The sequence below is a fragment of the Lepisosteus platostomus genome, chromosome 5 (genome assembly GCF_059453375.1).
Source record: "Lepisosteus platostomus isolate fLepPlt1 chromosome 5, fLepPlt1.hap1, whole genome shotgun sequence".
Classification (NCBI taxonomy): domain Eukaryota; kingdom Metazoa; phylum Chordata; class Actinopteri; order Semionotiformes; family Lepisosteidae; genus Lepisosteus; species Lepisosteus platostomus.
This window is the reverse complement of record NC_142615.1, coordinates 45,113,734-45,132,896: the sequence shown is the minus strand read 5'-3', so window position 1 is coordinate 45,132,896 and position 19,163 is coordinate 45,113,734. Positions and strand designations below refer to the sequence as shown.

Here is a 19,163-nt window from a genome sequence, read left to right as displayed (position 1 = left end):
AGAGCCTACTGTACTGACTGGAGGAGCTTGAAGGCATCCTCTCACGAGGCACCAATAAATATAGGTGTCTTGTGCATTTAACAGGACAATTATTAATTGTAGCAGTAAGTCACAAAATGATTCTTTGATGGTTATTAGAAGACCGACCCAGCAGGATAACTCAGCAACGCACACACACATGGATACTAATACACGAGAATACATTTATTATTACATAAAATGTGCATATCAACATAACAGATCTTATAGTGAGGGTTAGCAGAATACAAAAGGTATATATTCAATCACAAAGAGTTACAAACCAAGAGGGACATACATTCTGTATATCATTCATTTAGACCGTTTTGTAAATGAACTTTGTTAAAACTTGTACATTAGATACTCAAAAGCAAGTACGAGACTCATAGGAATTAAATTGATATCAACTCAGGTTGATGTAACAATTGAATTCTCGAGCTGTAATGCAGAATGTTGAATACTCATCCACTCTGTGGGGATCCAGATCTCCCACAGACGCAAAGAAGCAGTGGCAGGCTGTTGCTGCATGCAATCGGTGCTCTCTGGCCCTCTCTGGCTCTGCTGGTGCCAGGCAGTGCTGGTTCGACGTGAGAGAAGAAGAAGAAGAGAGATTTCTGCTGCGGTGCGCTGCTGATGCTCTCTGAAGACCGGCTAATCAGTGTTGGCTTAAACTAATGAGAGATTGCACACAGAAAAATGACTACAGATCCGAGCAAGTCACACTCTTTAGACAGGAAGAAGACCGGTTCATTCTTGATGTAGTGCGAGTCCTGAATACTGATATTCAGCTGTCCACAGCTCCGACCGTAGTTCACTCGTTGATCAGGTGAGCGTTCGCGGTGGGTTCATGAGGCTTGCTGCTGGGCTAACCTCGGGTGGAGCCTTTGGTTACACTGGCAACCTCCGTTCTCGACTCTTAGAACAAGGAAAAGTCCTGGCACTCGGACACATTGGCCGTTACGTGACTGTCTGAGCTGAGTCTGAGGATGTCCAGGAGGAGCTGGAGTTTTACCTGGAGGAACTACGGTCGCTCATTGGTTGAAAGTTCCATGAACATTCGAGAATCATTTTGTGACTTACTGCTACAATTAACAATTGGCCCAGTAAATGCACAAGTCCCTACTGTTATTGGTGCCTCGTGAGAGGATAATTAACCGTGAACTCTGACCTTGGGGTTGTAAACCACTTGGGATGAGACTCTCCCTTGGAATCTCCCAGACAGTGAGGCACCAGAGATGACCATTAATTAGGGTGGCTGATGTGTCTCAGCTTTGGGAGTTGTTCCTTATCAGAACACTCTTTCAGCTAGAAAAACACCTTAAATGTGAACCACACGGAATGGCCTCTCTGTATCAAGCACCACTTGAGATGAGGGAGAGAGACTGGCAAGGGAGCAGCAAACTTAATTCCTGTATTTTAATAAACCCTGCCGCTACAATGGTCTCTCTCCTGTGTGAATGCGCTGGTGGGTTTTTAAGTCACTGGACCGAATAAAACTCTTCCCACACTGACTGCAGCTGAACGGTCTCTCTCCTGTGTGAATGCGCTGGTGGGTTTTTAAGTCACTTGACCGAATAAAACTCTTCCCACACTGACTGCAGCTGAACGGTCTCTCTCCTGTGTGAATGCGCTGGTGAGTTACTAAGTTACTTGACCGACTAAAACTCTTTCCACACTGACTGCAGCTGAATGGTCTCTCTCCTGTGTGAATGTGCTGGTGCCTTTTTAAGTGACTTGACTTACTAAAACTCTTCCCACACTGACTGCAGCTGAATGGTCTCTCTCCTGTGTGAATGTGCTGGTGGGCTATTAAGCTACTCGACCGACTAAAACTCTTCCCACACTGACTACAGCTGAATGGTCTCTCTCCTGTGTGAATGTGCTGGTGGGCTATTAAGCTACTCGACCGACTAAAACTCTTCCCACACTGACTACAGCTGAACAGTCTCTCTCCTGTGTGAAAGTGCTGGTAGGGTTTTGAAGTGCTAGAATTACAGAAACGCTGCTTCTCCCTTTGCCATAATGGCAGTTTGTCCACACCATCTGAGCAAGGCCTTGAGTGATTCTTCCTCATCCTCTGATCGTGCTGGGGTCTCTTATTCTGCAAATGCTCCATGGAATGGTCTTGCTCTGTGTGCTGAAACTGAGATTTGTTTTCTCCATTGTGTCCTTCAGTGTGCTGCTCAAAAGTGTGAATCATCTGGAACTCCATCCCCAGCTCTCTAAGACTAAAACCACCCAGTTCATTCAGCTGTTCCTCTCTTTGCCCAAGAACAGACATACTCTCCAGTTCATTAAAACCTTCAACAATTTTCTCAGTAACCAGATTATTAAACCTGTGTGTAAAGTCATCAGATACTAAGGGATCATATGATTATTTTAGACTGCAGTGACAGTCTCTCCACTTGAACAGAACAAGGCCTAATTATTATCGAGCACTGTAGGAGCTGCTGCTGCTCCTCCCTGTACTGACTCTCCTCTCGGCGCTGTAACTCAGTACAGTTCTCTTCACCAGGGACATCAGTCTGCTGCTCTGCAGGGTCAATCAACTTGGGATCCATATCCTGCTCTGTAAGATTTAAAACATCCAGTTCTTCACTGTGCTCTTGTACAGAGACACAGCCCAGTTCATTACAACTTTGTTTAATATTGATTGTGTCCAGATTATTCATCTTCTCTGTAAAATCATCACATACTAAGAGCCCAGGTGTCTCACTCTCAGGCTCCGTCTTCATCATGGGCACAGAGTCCAGATACTTGACACTCTGTTTGCTGTGTGTGGTGCTCACTAAGTGCCTCTTTCCCTGCCGCAGCAGTGAGCTCTGTCTCCTGAATCAGACTGGAGCCCCACTCCTCCTGCTGTTCAAGTAGAGGCCTTTCCCCTGTGTCGGCGAGAACACTGGCCTCTGAGCCTGTAAACACAGGACAAGAAGACACGACCTTTATAAGAATAAACTATTTTATAGTTTTATACCTTTAGAGGTGGCTTCTCAAAGCATTTTACAGAATGCCAATTACAAAAAATACACAAAATTAGCACGATGAGAATACACAGTTAGAAGAGACAGTAGACAGTGGTACTAAGTACAGTAGGAACAGAGGGGTACAGAACAGTTAAATAAAGGCTCTTCTGAAGAAAAAGTTTTTGAGTCTGGATTTGGAGTTTAGAGAAGGTGACTCTCTGATATCCTTGGGGAGAGAGTTCCAGAGCTTGGGGCAAAACAGGAGAAGGCCATGTAACCCATAGAGTGTAGACAGACTGGGGGACAAATAGATGAACGCAAATAGAAGAGCGAAGATTGCAAGGTAGGGAGTAGGGTGATAATATCAGACCAGTATGGAGGTGCCAAGCCAAGACATGGAGAGTCTTATAGGTGAGCAGGAGGATTTTTAAGTCGATATGAAACTTGACAGGAAGCCAGTGCTAGGACTCCAGGATAGGAGTAATGTGATAATTTGTACTAGACGTGGTCAGGGTTCTGGCTGCTGAATTTTGGACATACGTGAGTTTGTTCAATGTGGATTTAGAAACCCCAGAGAGTAGAGCATTACAGTAGTCGATTCAAGATTAGACAACAATTTTCAGCCACAGTTAGTGATAACATAGGGCGTAGTTGAGCAATATTTATGAGTTGAATGAAAGATGTTCTGACAACATGCTGCACATGTGGTTCGAACATCAAATATCATCCCCAAGTTTTTCAATTTAGACTGAAGCTCAAGTACAAGACCATCTACAGATAGGGTTACACATTGGTTGTACAAAGTTGATGGGTGGTGCCAATAAGCATGACTTCAGTCTTGTCAAAGATAAATGAAGGAAATTTTGAGTCACCCAAGTTTTTATATCGGGGATGCAAATAAATAGAATAGAGACAGCCACATCAGCGTCAGGTTTGGTATGGATGTATATCTGAGTATAATCAGCATAGTAGTGATAGCTGAGGCCATGTGATCTTAAAAGCTTTAAACTACACACACGCATACAAGTACACTCACAATCAATTTGGGTTGTTTAAACATAGCGGAATATGTGGGTATAAGGGCATGTTCTGATTTAGCTTCGTCAGAAACCTAACTTCCGTCTAAAAAGTAAGACTACTGTAATAATATCACTATTACATTACATTTACATTGACACTGCACTGAGAGACAGAGGGTTAATACAGACACATTGACTGGACACTAAAGCACATTAACACTGCACTGAGAGAGAGAGGGGTTAATGCAGACACACTGACTGACTGGACATTCCAGTACATTAACACTGCAATCAGAGAAAGGGTTAATACACACACACACACACTGACTGGACACTCCAGTGCATTAACACTGCACTGAAAGAGGGATTAATACAGACACACTGACTGGACATAACAGTAAATTAACAGTGCACTGAGAGAGGGGTTAATAGATACATATAGACTAGACACTACAGCACATTAACACTGCACTGAAAGAGAGAGGGGTTAATACAGACACACTGACTGGACACCACAGTACATTAACACTGCACTGAAAGAGAGAGGGGTTAATACAGACATGGACAAACTGGAACTTAGAGCATATTACCACTGCACTGAGAGAGGGGTTAATACAGACACATTGACTGCACAACACAGTACATTAACACTGCATTGAGAGAAAGGGGTTAATAGACACACACTGACTGCACATTACATTACTTTAAAACTGCACAGAGAGAGGCAGGTTAATACAGACACTGACTGGACACTGCAGGACATAAAGACTGCACTGAGAGAGGGGTTAATACAGACACATTGAATGGACATAACAGCACATAAACACTGCACTGAGAGAGAGGGGTTAATAGATACATACAGACTGGACACTACAGTTCATTAACACTGCACTGAGAGAGGGGTTAACACAGACTGACTGGACACTATAGGACATTAACACTGCAATCAAAGAAAGGGGTTAATACAGACACACTGACTGCACACTACAGGTCATTAACACTGCACTGAGTGAGAGGTTAATACAGACACTTTCTGGACACTACACTAACACTGCATTGAGAAAGAGAGGGGTTAATATAGACACACTGGATTAATATTCAAGGACTCAATACAGATACAGACCCTGGACGACAGTAATACTTAAACCAATTAAATAATGTTTATATACACAATCATTAGTATACTTAGTAAAAATTTAGACCAATACAACGTAAATACAATATTTATAAATGTTCATGTGGATAGCTGCGTCAGCATGCGTAAGCTGCAAAGGAACAAGTAATAGGTTTATTCCATGCTGGAAAAAAAGAAGAGAGAAAAAACAAAACGTTTCGGCCGTGGAGCCGTGTTTTTTTCTCTCTTCTTTTTTTCAGCATGGAATAAACCTATTACTTGTTCATTTATAAATGTTGTTTCCTAATGACGTTGGAGTACAAATTAATTCAGTGAAACAATTGTTGAATGTGAACGAGGTGTTTTCAGCACCGTAACCGGACAAAACAGTTCAGTTTCCAATAAAGAATCCCGTTGCTACATCACACAAGTCTTTCCCATGTCACTCTGCATCTCTCCACTATATTCTCACCACTGAGGAAAGTTTTTTTATGACACTTTGATAGTTTGTTAGATAACTAGAATGTTTACTCTTGCGAGATGTTTTCTTTAAAATAAAATTTGTTATTTAAAAAAATCTCACCAGTGAGAAAGTTATAGACACTGGTTTTAAACACACTGACACCACACTGACCTGAGAGCTGCAGTTCCGTGTCCAGTTCTTCTTTTATTTCTGCAGTGACTTCACAGGGAAGCGTGTGTCCAACACGATCTGTCTGTTCCTGATCTCCTCCTGCTACCGACTCCTTCTCCATCAGCTGCAATCTCCACTTCAGGCTCTCGTTTTCCTTCTTCAGCTGCGCCATTTCACTCCCGACACTGTCCTCCACACACTGCGTGATTATAAACACGGCCCGTCTCACCAGGATCTGGGAGACGCTGCGGAGTTTGTCTTGAAACTCGTCCTCAGAGTCAGACATCCAGTTTCGGAAAACTTCTGACACTTCATACACGACCGATTTGAGCAAAACCTGCATGAAAGAGTCAAGCTGGGTTTGCAGATTTAACAAGCACTCCGCCATCCTTCTTCAGAGTCGGTCAGAAACAAAGGCTGAGTTGCGATTTAAACAGAACAACTTCTTTATTTTTATTATAATAATAATAATTAATAATTGCTTACACTTATATAGCGCTTTTTCTGGACACTCCACTCAAAGCGCTTTACAGGTAATGGGGACTCCCCTCCGCCACCACCACCAATCTATTCTTCACAGATTCTGTTGTCAGGTCTGTGCTCTGTTCAAGCATAAACAACCAACAAGACACTACGTTTTCAGAAACTGAAGTTATTAAAAAAACAACTTCCTTCTTTACCTAAAGAAAATGATTAAATCACCTACACGTGGGTGAAATATATGCAGTGTAGCGCAGTTTGAAGACGTCATTCGTTAGCGTGGTGGCGATTTCAAGACAATCGAGAAGCGGAGCTGAGAAAGAGGAGTCTCTGCAGCCGGATATAAACTTCACTGCACCTCCTATCGCCACCTAGTGAAGAGGAGTGAATCACCTGCGACTTGCGCCGTTCGTAACTGAATTTTGTGAAACGCAACAGATTCTTTTTGCCCTTCCGCAACCCTCCTCCCCAACGAAAACTTCTCAAGCGGATTTTTGTTCTACATCTCCCTGTGCAGGTTTTTGGTTAAAGAAAAAAAAATCCATCATTTTCTTGCCAGCTGGCAGTATTTCTTCTGCACCAATAAGCAAGATTTGTATTTCATATTTCGCAAATTGTATGAATGTTGTTGAAAAACAAGTTATTCCAAGAAAGGAAGTAAATACTTGCATGAAACTAAATCAAGCCCTATGTGATTGTCCTTAATTATACTGTAACGCTAACAGCCACCATTGAGTGTGAAAGCCGGCTTACCAGAGTGGTGATGTCACCGCCCTCCCCTGTGATAGCAGGGGCTGCAGCCACTGGGCTGAAGGGAGATCTCTCTTTAGCTCAACTGGCTGGGTCCCTGTTGAGTGACCCCAGAGTCCCGGGTTCAAGTCCCCAACGGTTGGGGGCCGACCTAATGTGGTGGCAGCATAGGAGCCCACATGAACCCTGTAGTGTTACAATACATTCTGTATGACAAGACAGGAAGAAAGGCACCTCGTTCCATTATTGGTAAATATTCATTTAACGCTATTTTCTTTATTTTAGCTCTTCCCCACAGCTCTGCCAGGGAACAAAGTGCATTTAATTATATCAGCTTAATCCCTTCTCTGTAATTGTTTTAGAAGTGGGATTCTCTTGTCTAAACTGTCTTTGTGTGAAGTGTAATTATAGAGGTGGATTTTAGTTTAGTTCAGTGCAACAGTAGTTTTTTACCTTATACATGCGTATAGCAAAGGAGATGACCTAGAACTGCTAGAAGTGTTAGATATGTTCTTTAATGAGTGACTTTAGGCAGTTGCATAGTAGCTTGAAAAGGCAAAAAATAAAATAAAATGGATAATAAAAGCTAAAAACTGAACTGAAGCACATTTGTCAGGAGCTAGAATGGACAGCTGGTCTTTTAATTCTGGGAAGACGTAAAGACTGGAAGGCCAGAGGAGAGTCTGGTAGCCTGAGTGCAGGTAGAGGAGTCACTGGCCTCTGAACCTGCAGTACAGGAAGTTAGTAAATGGATAGAGGTGTGTGAGCCTCGGCTCCAGTATTCCTCCACATTCAAGGACACTGGCTCCAGTATTTCCCTGAATCCTTGGACATTGGCTCCAGTATTCCTCAGAATTCCCAGACATCAGCTCCTTTATTCCTTCAAATTGCCAGACATCGGCTCTAATATTCCTTGGAATCCGGCCAGGAAGTTGTGAATTCAGCAGCTCCAGTCTGAGCTCTTCTGTGTTTGTACTGCAGTGCCAACATGAGACGATTGACTCTGATTAAGGTCGTACCAGCATCACTCCTAGTAGCCCAGCATTGCTGGAGAAACCAAATCCTGCTCTGGTGCTGGACAGACCTGACCCTCCTGCCTGGTGTTGACCTTCTTGAGGGAGCAGTTGATGCACTCTTAATACTCTGATGGCACCTTGGCTGATTTGGTTAATGTGCTTGCCTATTAAACAGGAAATCCGGACTTCAAATCCTAGTGGTGCCTTTCTTCCTGTCTTTTCTTATAGAATATATCACTATGGATGAGCATGTGCGACTTAATTCATTTCCTTTCTGTAACAACTTGCTTTTCAAGAAATTCATACAGAAATATTCAGAAATACAAATCTTGCTTATCAGTGTAAAAGAAATATCGTAGGCTGGAATTTTTTTTCTTTTTTTTTAACCAAAAGCCCGCAAATGGAGAAAAAGAACACACGTTAGTCTCTTGGTGCTGTTAATTGAAATGTTAGTGAATTGAACCCACCCAGGGATGTAAACCTCATCTCTACTTAATTGGTTTTCTTAGCAAAACCTTAACCCACTTAATATTTGCAGGAAATGCAGTTGTTTTGTGTGTCCAACTACAACAAGTATGCAATTGAGCACATAAGTCAATATCACTGGGAATAGCCAATTATGACAAACATTCAAGGAAATTGTATTCAGCCATGGACTTTGATCTTTGAATGGCTGGCCGGAGAATTCATTTATACTCCGTTAAGTAAAATATTTAGTATTACAACACAGATTTGTTGGAGAATGTGACAAGCAAAAAAGACAAATGGACAGCATGAGTATGTCAGGACTGTATATTTGTATTTTAATACTTTTGTATATCTACCTTAATTTTAATATACATGTAACAATAAATGCTGTTCAATATATTTATATAAATTTTGTTGTATTTTTGAAGATTTTAGCTGAGGGTGCAAAGGGAACTATTATACCTTGAGAAACATACAAGACAACTGTAATAGAGGCTCATATTTTAATAAAATTTGCTTTAAAAAGAAAACCACTATTCGTACGATATCATCCCTCAATATCGGCGTTCAGTTGAAGGATTTGAAGAAGCAACAGCGATAAGAGAGTACATTAATTTTGGACCGATGTTTGCATCTGAATAATCCTTCCACCTGGAAAGAAGAAAAAAAAACAGGTATGTTTTGAGTCTCATGATGATGCTCTTCTGGATCCGAAAAAAAAAATGTGCAAATTTGTTTCGGATGTACTTTTCAGTTTTATCGAATTTTATCAGTTGAATGCAGTTGAAACTTTCGACTTTTTGTATATGACAGGACCTACATTTAGCACTCAGTACCAATAACACTGACGCTATTGATGGAGTAGAAATAACTGATGTATTGGCAGTTTTATCTGAGGCGAGAAGTCCTAGAATACCTCCTATAAAAATGTTAGGATTCAGAGCAAGAAATATTTTTCCACTTCACCTCACCTAATGAGCTCCTTGGACATGAAAACTGCCAGATGGTTAAAACTTCTCTCAGTAAACAGGAAATCCTGTGTCCAAAATCCCAAGGTCCCTTTCTTCCTGTCTTGTCATACAGAATGTATTGTAACACTACAGGATTCATGTAGATGCCCTCGCCGCCACCGCATCAGCTCGGCCCCCAACTGTTGAGGACTCAAACCCAGGACTCTGGCGTCACTCAACAGGGACCCAGCCAGTTGAGCTAAAGAGAGATCTCCCTTCAGCCCAGTGGCTGCAGCCCCTGCTATCACAGGGGAGGGCGGTGACATCACCACTCTGGTAAGCCGGCTTTCACACTCAATGGTGGCTGTTAGCGTTACAGTATAATTAAGGACAATCACATAGGGCTTGATTTAGTTTCATGCAAGTATTTACTTCCTTTCTTGGAATAACTTGCTTTTCAACAACATTCATACAATTTGCGAAATATGAAATACAAATCTTGCTTATTGGTGCAGAAGAAATTCTGCCAGATGGCAAGAAAATGATGGATTTTTTTTTCTTTAACCAAAAACCTGCACAGGGAGATGTGGAACAAAAATCCGCTTGAGACGTTTTCGTTGGGGAAGAGAGTTGTGGAAGGGCAAAAAAATGAATCTGTTCCGTTTCACAAAATTCACAGTTACGAACGGCGCAAGTCGCAGGTGATTCACTCCTCTTCACTAGGTGGCGATAGGAGGTGCAGTGACGTTTATATCCGGCTGAAGAAATTCCTCTTTCTCAGCTCCGCTTCTCGATTGTCTTGAAATCGCCGCCACGCTAACGAATGACGTCTTCAAACTGCGCGACACTGCATATATTTCACCCACGTGGGGGTGAGTGAATCATTTTCTTTAGATAAAGAAGGAAGTTGTTTTTTTTAATAACTTCAGTTCCTGAAAACGTAGTGTCTTGTCGATTGTGTTTATGCTTGAACAGAGCACAGACCTGACAACAGAATCTGTGAAGAATAAAAATAAAGAAGTTGTTCTGTTTAAATCGCAAGTCAGCCTTTGTTTCTGACCGACTCTTGAAGAAGGATGGCGGAGTGCTTGTTAAATCTGCAAACCCAGCTTGACTCGTTCATGCACGTTTTGCTCAAATCGATCGTGTATGAAGTGTCAGAAGTTTTTGGAAACAGAATTTCGGACTCTGAGGACGAGTTTCAAGACAAACTCCGCAGCGTCTCCCAGATCCTGGTGAGACGGGCCGTGTTTAAAATCACGCAGTGTGTGGAGGACAGTGTCGGGAGTGAAATGGCGCAGCTGAAGAAGGAAAACGAGAGCCTGAAGTGGAGATTGCAGCTGAGGGAGAAGGAGTCGGGAGCAGGAGGAGATCAGGAACAGACAGATCGTGTTGGACACACGCTTCCCTGTGAAGTCACTGCAGAAATAAAAGAAGAAATGGACACGGAACTGCAGCTCTCAGGTCAGTGTGGTGACTTGTATGAAGTCAGAGTGTGTGTGTTAAAAAACAATGTCTATAATTAACTCAATGGTGAGATTGTTTTAAACAACAAACTTTATTTTTGTCATTATCAGTACGCGTTCTAACAAAGTATCAAACCGTCATCAAACTTTCCGAAAGAGGTGAGAGTATAGTGGAGAGATGCAGAGTGATGTGGGACAGACATGTGTGATGTAGCAACGGGATTCTTTATTGGAAACTGAATTGTTTTGTCCGGTTACGGTGCTGAAAACACCTCGTTCACATTCAACAATTGTTTCACTGAATCAATTTGTACTCCAACGTCATTAGGAAACAACATTTATAAATATTGTATTTACGTTGTATTGGTCTAGATTTTATAAGTATACTAATGATTGTGTATATAAACATTTAATTGGTTTAAGTATTACTGTCGTCCAGGGTCTGTGTCTGTATTGACTCCTCTGGAATATTAATCCAGTGTCTGTATTAACCCCTCTCTCTCTAAGTGCATTGTTTATGTACTGTACTGTGCAGTAAGTGTGTCTGTATTCACCCTTCTCTCTCAGTTCAGACTTTATGTCCTGTAGTGTCCAATCAGTGTCTGTTTTAACCCCTCTCTCAGTGCAGTGGTAAGATGCTCTAAGTTCCAGTTTGTCAATGTCTGTATGAGCCCCCTGTCTCAGTCTAGTGTTAATGTACTGTAGTGTCCAGTCAGTCATAGTGTCTGTATTAACCCCTCTCTCTCAGTGCAGTGTTAAAGTATTGTAGTGTCCAGTCAGTGTGTCTGTATGAACCCCTCTCTCTCAGTGCAGTGTTAATGTACTGTTATGTCCAGCCAGTGTGTCTGTATTAACCCCTCTCTCTCAGTACAGTGTTAATGTACTGTTATGTCCAGTCAGTGTGTCTGTATTAACCCCTCTCTCTCAGTACAGTGTTAATGCACTGTAGCATCCAGTCAGTCATAGTGTCTGTATTAACCCCTCTTTCAGTGCAGTGTTAATGCACTGAAGTGTCCAGTCAGTCAGTGTGTGTGTATTAACCCCTTTCTCTGATTGCAGTGTTAATGAGCTTAGTGTCCAGAAAGTGTCTGTATTAACCTCTGTTTCGGTTCAGTGTTAATGTCCTGTAGTGTGAAGTCAATGTGTCTGTATTAACCCCTTTCTCTCTCAGTGCACATTAATGTAAATGTAATGTAATTGTGATATTATTAAAGTAGACTTATTTTTTACATGGTAGTTAGGTTTCTGACGAAGCTAAATCAGAACACGCCCTTATACCCACTTATTCCACTATGTTTAAACAACCCAAATTGATTGTGAGTGTACTTGTATGCGTGTGTGTAGTTTAAGGCTTTTAAGATCACATGGCCTCAGCTATCACTACTATGCTGGTAATACTCAAATATACATCCATACCAAACCTGACGCTGATGTGGCTGTCTCTATTCTATTTATTTGCATCCCCGATATAAAAACTTGGGTGACTCAAAAATTCTTTAACTGTGACAAGACTGAAGTCATGCTTATTGGCACCACCCATCAACTTTGTACAACCAATGTGTAACCCTATCTGTAGATGGTCTTGTACTTGAGTTTCAGTGTAAATTGAAAAACATGGGGATGATATTTGACTTTCGACCCATATGTGCAGCATTTTGTCAGAACATCTTTCATTCACCTCATAAATATTGCTCGACTACGCCCTATGTTATCACTAACTGTGACTGAAAAATGTTGTCTTCTCCCAAATCGACTACTGTAATGCTCTACTCTGTGGGGTTTCTAAATCCACATTGAACAAACACCAGTATGTCCAAAATTCAGCAGCCAGAACCCTGACCAGGTCTAGTACAAATGATCACATTACTCCTATCCTGGAGTCCTTGCACTGGCTTCCTGTCAAGTTTCATATCGACTTAAAAATCCTCCTAGCTCACCTGTAAGACTCTCCATGTCTTGGCTTGGCACCTCCATACTGGTCTGATATTATCACCCAACTCCCTACCTTGCAGTTTTCGCTCTTCTAATTGTGTTCAACTATTTGTCCCCCAGTCTGTCTACACTCTATGGGTGACATGGCCTTCTCCTGTTTTGCCCCAAGCTCTGTAACTCTCTCCCCAAGGATATCAGAGAGTCCCCTTCTCTAAACTCCTTCAAATCCAGACTTCAAACTTTCTTCTTCAGAAGAGCCTTTATTTAACTGTTCTGTACCCCTCTGCTCCTACTGTACTTAGTACCACTGTCTCCTCTAACTGTGTATTCTCATCATGCTTATATTGTGTATTTTTTGTTGTTTGCCTTCTGTAAAGTGCTTAGAGAAGCCACTTCTAAAGGTATAAAACTATAAAATAAAGTCTATTCTTATAAAGGTGGTGTCTTCTTGTCCTGTGTTTACAGGCTCAAAGGCCAGTGTTCTCTCTGACGCTGGGGAAAGGGCTCCTCTTGAACAGCAGCACAGTGAGGAGGAGTGGGGCTCCAGTCTGATGCAGGAGACAGAGCTCACTGCCGCAGAAGGGAAAGAGGCACTTAGTGAGCAGCACACAGACAGCAGACAGAGTGTCAAGGATCTGGATTCTGTGCCCATGATGAAGACAGAGCCTGAGAGTGAGACACCTGGGCTCTTAGTATGTGATGATTTTACAGAGAAGATGAATAATCTGGACACAATCAATATTACACAAGGTTGTAATGAACTGGGCTGCATCTCTGTACAAGAGCACGGTGAAAAACTGGATGTTTTAAATCTTACAGAGCAGGATATGGATCCCAAGTCAATTGACCCTGCAGAGCAGCAGAGTGATGTACCTGGTGAAGAGAACAGTACTGAGTCACAGTACTCAGAGAAGAGTCAGTACAGGGAGGAGCAACAACAGCTCCTGCAGGGCTTGATAATAATTAGGCCTTGTTCTGTTCAAGTAGAGAGACTGTCATTGCAGAGTCTAAAACAATCATATGATCCCTTAGATTCTGTTGACTTTACACACAGGTTTAATAATCTGGTTACTGAGAAAAATTTTGAAAGTTTTAATGAACTGGAGAGTATGTCTGTTCTTGGGCAAAGAGAGGAACAACTGAATGAACTGGACAGTTTAAGTCTCAGAGAGCCCCAGATGATTCACTCTGCTGAGCAGCACACTGGGGGACATAATGAAGAAAACAAATCTCAGTTTCATCACATAGAGCAAGGCCATTCCATGGAGCATTTGCAGAATAAGAGACCCCAGCACGAGCAGAGGATGAGGAAGAATCACTCAAGGCCTTGCTCAGATGGAGTGGACAAACTGCAATTATGGCACGGGGAGAAGCAGCGTTTCTGTCAGTCTAGCATTTCAAAGCCCTACCAGCACCTTCACACAGGAGAGAGACCTTTCAGCTGCAGTCAGTGTGGGAAGAGTTTTAGTCGGTCAAGTAGCTTAATAGCCCACCAGCGCATTCACACAGGAGAGAGACCATTCAGCTGCAGTCAGTGTGGGAAGAGTTTTAGTCGGTCAGGTGACTTAAAAACCCACCAGCGCATTCACAGAGGAGAGAGACCGTTCAGCTGCAGTCAGTGTGGGAAGAGTTTTAGTAAGTCAAGTAACTTAAAAACCCACCAGCGCATTCACACAGGAGAGAGACCATTCAGCTGCAGTCAGTGTGGGAAGAGTTTTAGTCAGTCAGGTGACTTAAAAACCCACCAGCGCATTCACACAGGAGAGAGACCGTTCAGCTGCAGTCAGTGTGGGAAGAGTTTTGGTAAGTCAAGTCACTTAAAAACCCACCAGCGCATTCACGCAGGAGAGAGACCGTTCAGCTGCAGTCAGTGTAGGAAGAGTTTCAGTCGCTTGGACCATCTAAAAACCCACCAGTTCATTCACACAGGAGAGAAACCTTTCAGCTGCAGTCAGTGTGGGAAGAGTTTTAGTCAGTCAAGTAGCTTAATTATCCACCAGCGCAGTCACACAGGAGAGAGACCGTTCAGCTGCAGTCAGTGTGGGAAGCGTTTTAGTCAGTCAAGTAGCTTAATTATCCACCAGCACATTCACACAGGAGAGAGACTGTTCAGCTGCAGTCAGTGTGGGAAGAGTTATAGTCAATCACGTGACTTAATAACCCACCAGCGCATTCACACAGGAGAGAAACCGTTGAAGCGGCAAAGTTTATTAAAATACAGGAATTAAGCTTGCTGCTCCTTTGCCAGTCTCTCTCTCCCTCATCTCAAGTGGTGCTTGATACAGAGAGGTCATTCCATTTGGTTCACATTTAAGGTGTTTTTCTAGCTGATAGAGTGTTCTGATAAGGAACAACTCCCAATGCTGAGACACATCAACCACCCTAACAAATGGTCATCTCTGGTGCCTCACTGTCTGGGAGATTCCAAGGGAGAGTCTCATCCCAAATGGTTTACAACCCCTAGGTCAGAGTTCATGGTTAATCATCCTCACACGGGGCACCAATAAATGTAGGCATCCTCTCACAAGGCATCAATAAATGTAGTGGTTTGTGCATTTAATGGGACAATTGTTAATTGTTGCAGTAAGTCACAAAATGATTCTCGAATGCCCATGGATCTTTCAACCAATAAGCGACCGTAGTTCCTCCAGTCTTTTTCCTGTCTAAAGATTGTGACTTTTCTGTGTGCAAACTCTGTTAGTTTCAGCCAACGCTAACTTGCCGGTCTTCAGAGAGCATCAGCAGCGCACCGCAGCAGAAATCTCTCTACTCCTTCTCCTTCTCCTTCTCTCACGTCGAACCAGCACTGCCTTGCACCGGGCCAGAGAGCGCCGATTGGACACAGCAACAGCCTGCCACTGTTTCTTTGCATCCACGGGAGATCTTAATCTCCACAGAGGGGATGAGTATTCAACATTCTGCATTACAGCTCGAGAATTCAATTGTTACCTCAACGCCAGTTGATATAAATTTAATTCCTATGAGTCATGTACTTGCTTTTGAGTATCACATGTACAAGTTGTGACAAAGTTCATTTACAAAACGGTCTAAATGAATGATATACAGAATGTATGTCCCTCTTGGTTTGTAACTCTTCGTGATTGAATATATACCTTTTGTATTCTGCTAACCCTCACTATAAGATCTGTTAAGTTGATATGCACATTTTATGTAATAATAAATGTATTCTCATGTATTAGTATCCATGTGTGTGTGCGTTGCTGAGTTATCCCGCTGGGTCGGTCTTTTAATAACCATCAAAGAATCATTTTGTGACTGACTGCTCGTGAGAGGATGTCTACAAGCTCCTCCAATTAGGACAGGTTGCTCTACTGTACACAGAAAGGGGTTGGAGAGGGAAACAAGCTGATACCCTGGCTTCTCTCCAGACACAGTTGGATGAGCTCCTCCAGTCAGAACAGGTGTCTCTACTGTACACAGAGAGGGGTGGGAGAAGGGAACAAGCTGATACCTGTTTGTCCTTATCCAGCTCGGGACAAGCGAACAGAATGGAGCACATTCGCGAAAAATCCAGGCACGCATTGATTTCGAAAGCAGCTCCTTTCCAAAGAATTGCAAATGAACGATCCTTCAGTCCCGCTCGGGGGGCACGGAGCCCCAGCCACACACAGCTTCAAGTAGCGAGTCAGGCGCCATGGCTTTCGCTTGTGGCCACACCACCCTGAATGTGCATGATCTCATCTGATCTTGGAAGCTAAGCAGGGTTGGGCCTGGTTAGTACTTGGATGGGAGACCGCCTGGGAATACCAGGCGCTGCAAGCTTTTGCTCTCTTGGCCAGCAGAGGTCGCCGTTGGTGCCGTAGGCTTTGGGAGGAAAACCTGGAGGATGGAAAGGTGATCTATAGCCTCATCTCTAGAGACGTTTTGTTGCTATGGCATGTGTGTGACTCATATAAAAAATCCTGTTTGTAAAACGAATATCGAAGCTGCCTCTAAATCTGCAAATGAAGATCAGTCAATAAACCACTTGTTTTTCGTATAACTAGACATATATTCACTTATTCAAGACAGGCAAGAGCTCGGCTTTGATGACCAGCACCTTCCCTGTCATGGTGAGGTCTCGGTCCTTCCATTGCATCAGTTTTTTGTTTAAGATTGGCAATTTGTTCTGCCAATTTACTGTTCCCATCTCTTCTCCAAAATACACCCCCAGGACCTTGATTCTCTTCTCTTGCAGCCTGAGGTCATGTCCTTCTTTTGGCTCCCTCCAGTTCTGACAAAAAATCTCACTCTTTGATTTGTTAATTTTTGCAGAGGAAGCCAAAGAGAAACGATCACAGTACTGCAGAGCTCTGCTAATTGAGGCATTGTCAGAGAGGAGCAGGGTGACATCATCCATGTATAGAGATGTCTTTACCTCTCCTCCCCTACTTCCAGGCACTGGTATCCCATTAATGGCCTGATCCTGGCGCAAGGCACAGGCTAAGGGCTCCATAGCCAAAACGAATAACAAGGGGGATAATGGACAGCCCTGCCTCACCCCTGAACAGACTTCAAAGGGGCGTGATCTATTGCCATTAACCATTACTCTGCTGTTGCTACCTGTGTACAGCAGGTTAATCACTTTCTCATGATGGGGCCAAACTTCATGTGCTCAAGTACCGATGTTAAGTACTGCCGGTTTAGGCAGTCAAAGGCCTTTTCTAGGTCTACACCTAAAATGCACAGAGGGAGGGAGCGATCCTCTGAGTACAGACAGACATCCCTCAACAAGGCCAGGTTGTCACTCATCAGGCGTCCTGCTATCCCACAAGTCTGTTCTTTCCCTACCAGTGAGGCCACTACATTTTGTAGGCGCAGGAAAAGGGCTTTGGACAGGATCTTAGTGTCCACGCCTAACAGAATGAGGGCTCTCCAGTTCTTTATGTCATTCTTTGCTCCTTTCTTAAACAAGAGAGAGATAGTGCCTTCTCTTAAGGAGTCAGGCAGCAATTCTGTCTTATAGCTTTCCTCGAATAGGAGCAGTAGCGGATCCTGAAGCAGATCCCAAAAGGTGCAATAAAATTCTTTAGGGAGCCCGTCAGCACCCGGAGTTTTCCCCTTCTGTAAGTTCTCCATAGCCTGTCTCAGCTCTTCTACTGTCAAATCCCTCTCAAGTACTTCCCTATCTTCTTCACTCAAAACGTTTTCTAGCTTTGAGGTAAAAAAATGAATTTCTTCATCCTTTACCTCTGTAGAGCTGTACAGTCTTGAGTAGAAGGCCTCGGTGCAGGAGAGGATAGCACGCGGCTCTGTTCTCTCTCGTCCCTCCTCATCAACTACACTTTCCATGACAGACTTGGAGCCTACCACTTTCCTGAAAAAGAAGCGAGTACACTTCTCATTTTCTTCCAAGAAATGCACTCAGCTTCTTAACAGCACTCCTCGACTACTTTTTTCGGCTATGCTCCGGATGTCCTTTTTTAAAAGGTTGATATCCTCAAGCACATCGAAGCCACTGTGCAGCATCGTGTAGTGACGCTGCAGCTGCCTCTGTTTCCTGGCTAGCACTCCTCTCCGTCTGGCAGCAGCCTTCCTTCCCTCAGCCATGAAAAAGGCCTTTGTCCTCACCTTCACCTCCTCCCACCACTCTCCTACTGACCCGTACAGACACTGCAAGGACAGCCACTGTGATAGTTTCTCCTTGTAGCGGGATACTACCCCCTCGTTCTCTAGCAGCTTTGTGTTGAGTTTCCAGAGGCCTGGGCCAAAGACAGTCCCGCCCTGGAGTTCCACTCTACACCCTAAAGCCTGATGATCTGAGAAGAAGACAGGCTGAAGAGTGACCCCAACAACTTTCACTCTCGCTGAGACAAAGCAATAGTCAATTCTGGAGCTGCTATTCCTCCCTGACCATGTATATCCTGATGTTGTGGGATATATACATCTAAATGTGTCTGAGAGTTTAAAGTCTTGAACTAAGTTTTGCAGGGCCAGTGAGCTGGAATCCAATTTTATCGGCGAGCTAGACTGCCTGTCCGTGTGCTCTAAGATACAATTAAAATCCCCTCCCACTATCACGTCTGTGCTACATAACAATAGGGGGGAGAGTGCCTTGAGTAGCTCCACCCTTCCTCCCACGTCAGTAGGGCAATACACATTGATTAGCCGCAGGTTAACAGTCCCCCATTCCACATCCACACACAGCAACCTGCCATCTATGACCCTCTGAATACTTTTCAATTTGAATGCCCGTCCTTTGAAAAGAATGGCCACGCCAGAGGCTCTGTTGTTATTGTCCCCTGACCAAACAGAAGGCCCTTTATCCCACCTATCTTCAAAGCTTTTATACCTCTCTTGATAGGCTAAAGCACACTCCTGCAACATCAACACATCTCCCTCTCTCTGCTGGA

General features: G+C 43.3%; 1 protein-coding gene and 1 non-coding gene across 2 annotated transcripts; both read left to right on the top strand.

The window, feature by feature from the left end:
• Positions 1–10,395: 10,395 nt before the first annotated feature.
• On the top strand, positions 10,396–16,032 carry LOC148667093 (uncharacterized). The gene is made up of 2 exons (XM_088632424.1): positions 10,396–10,876; positions 13,276–16,032. The coding sequence occupies exons 1-2, from the start codon at positions 10,489–10,491 to the stop codon at positions 15,036–15,038; spliced, it is 2,151 nt and encodes a 716-aa protein (XP_088488550.1). The 5' UTR covers positions 10,396–10,488; the 3' UTR covers positions 15,039–16,032.
• Positions 16,033–16,474: 442 nt separating this feature from the next.
• Positions 16,475–16,593, top strand: LOC148667092 (5S ribosomal RNA). Its single transcript, XR_015938552.1, has one exon. It is a non-coding gene; the product is annotated as a 5S ribosomal RNA (ribosomal RNA).
• The last annotated feature ends 2,570 nt before the right edge of the window (positions 16,594–19,163 follow it).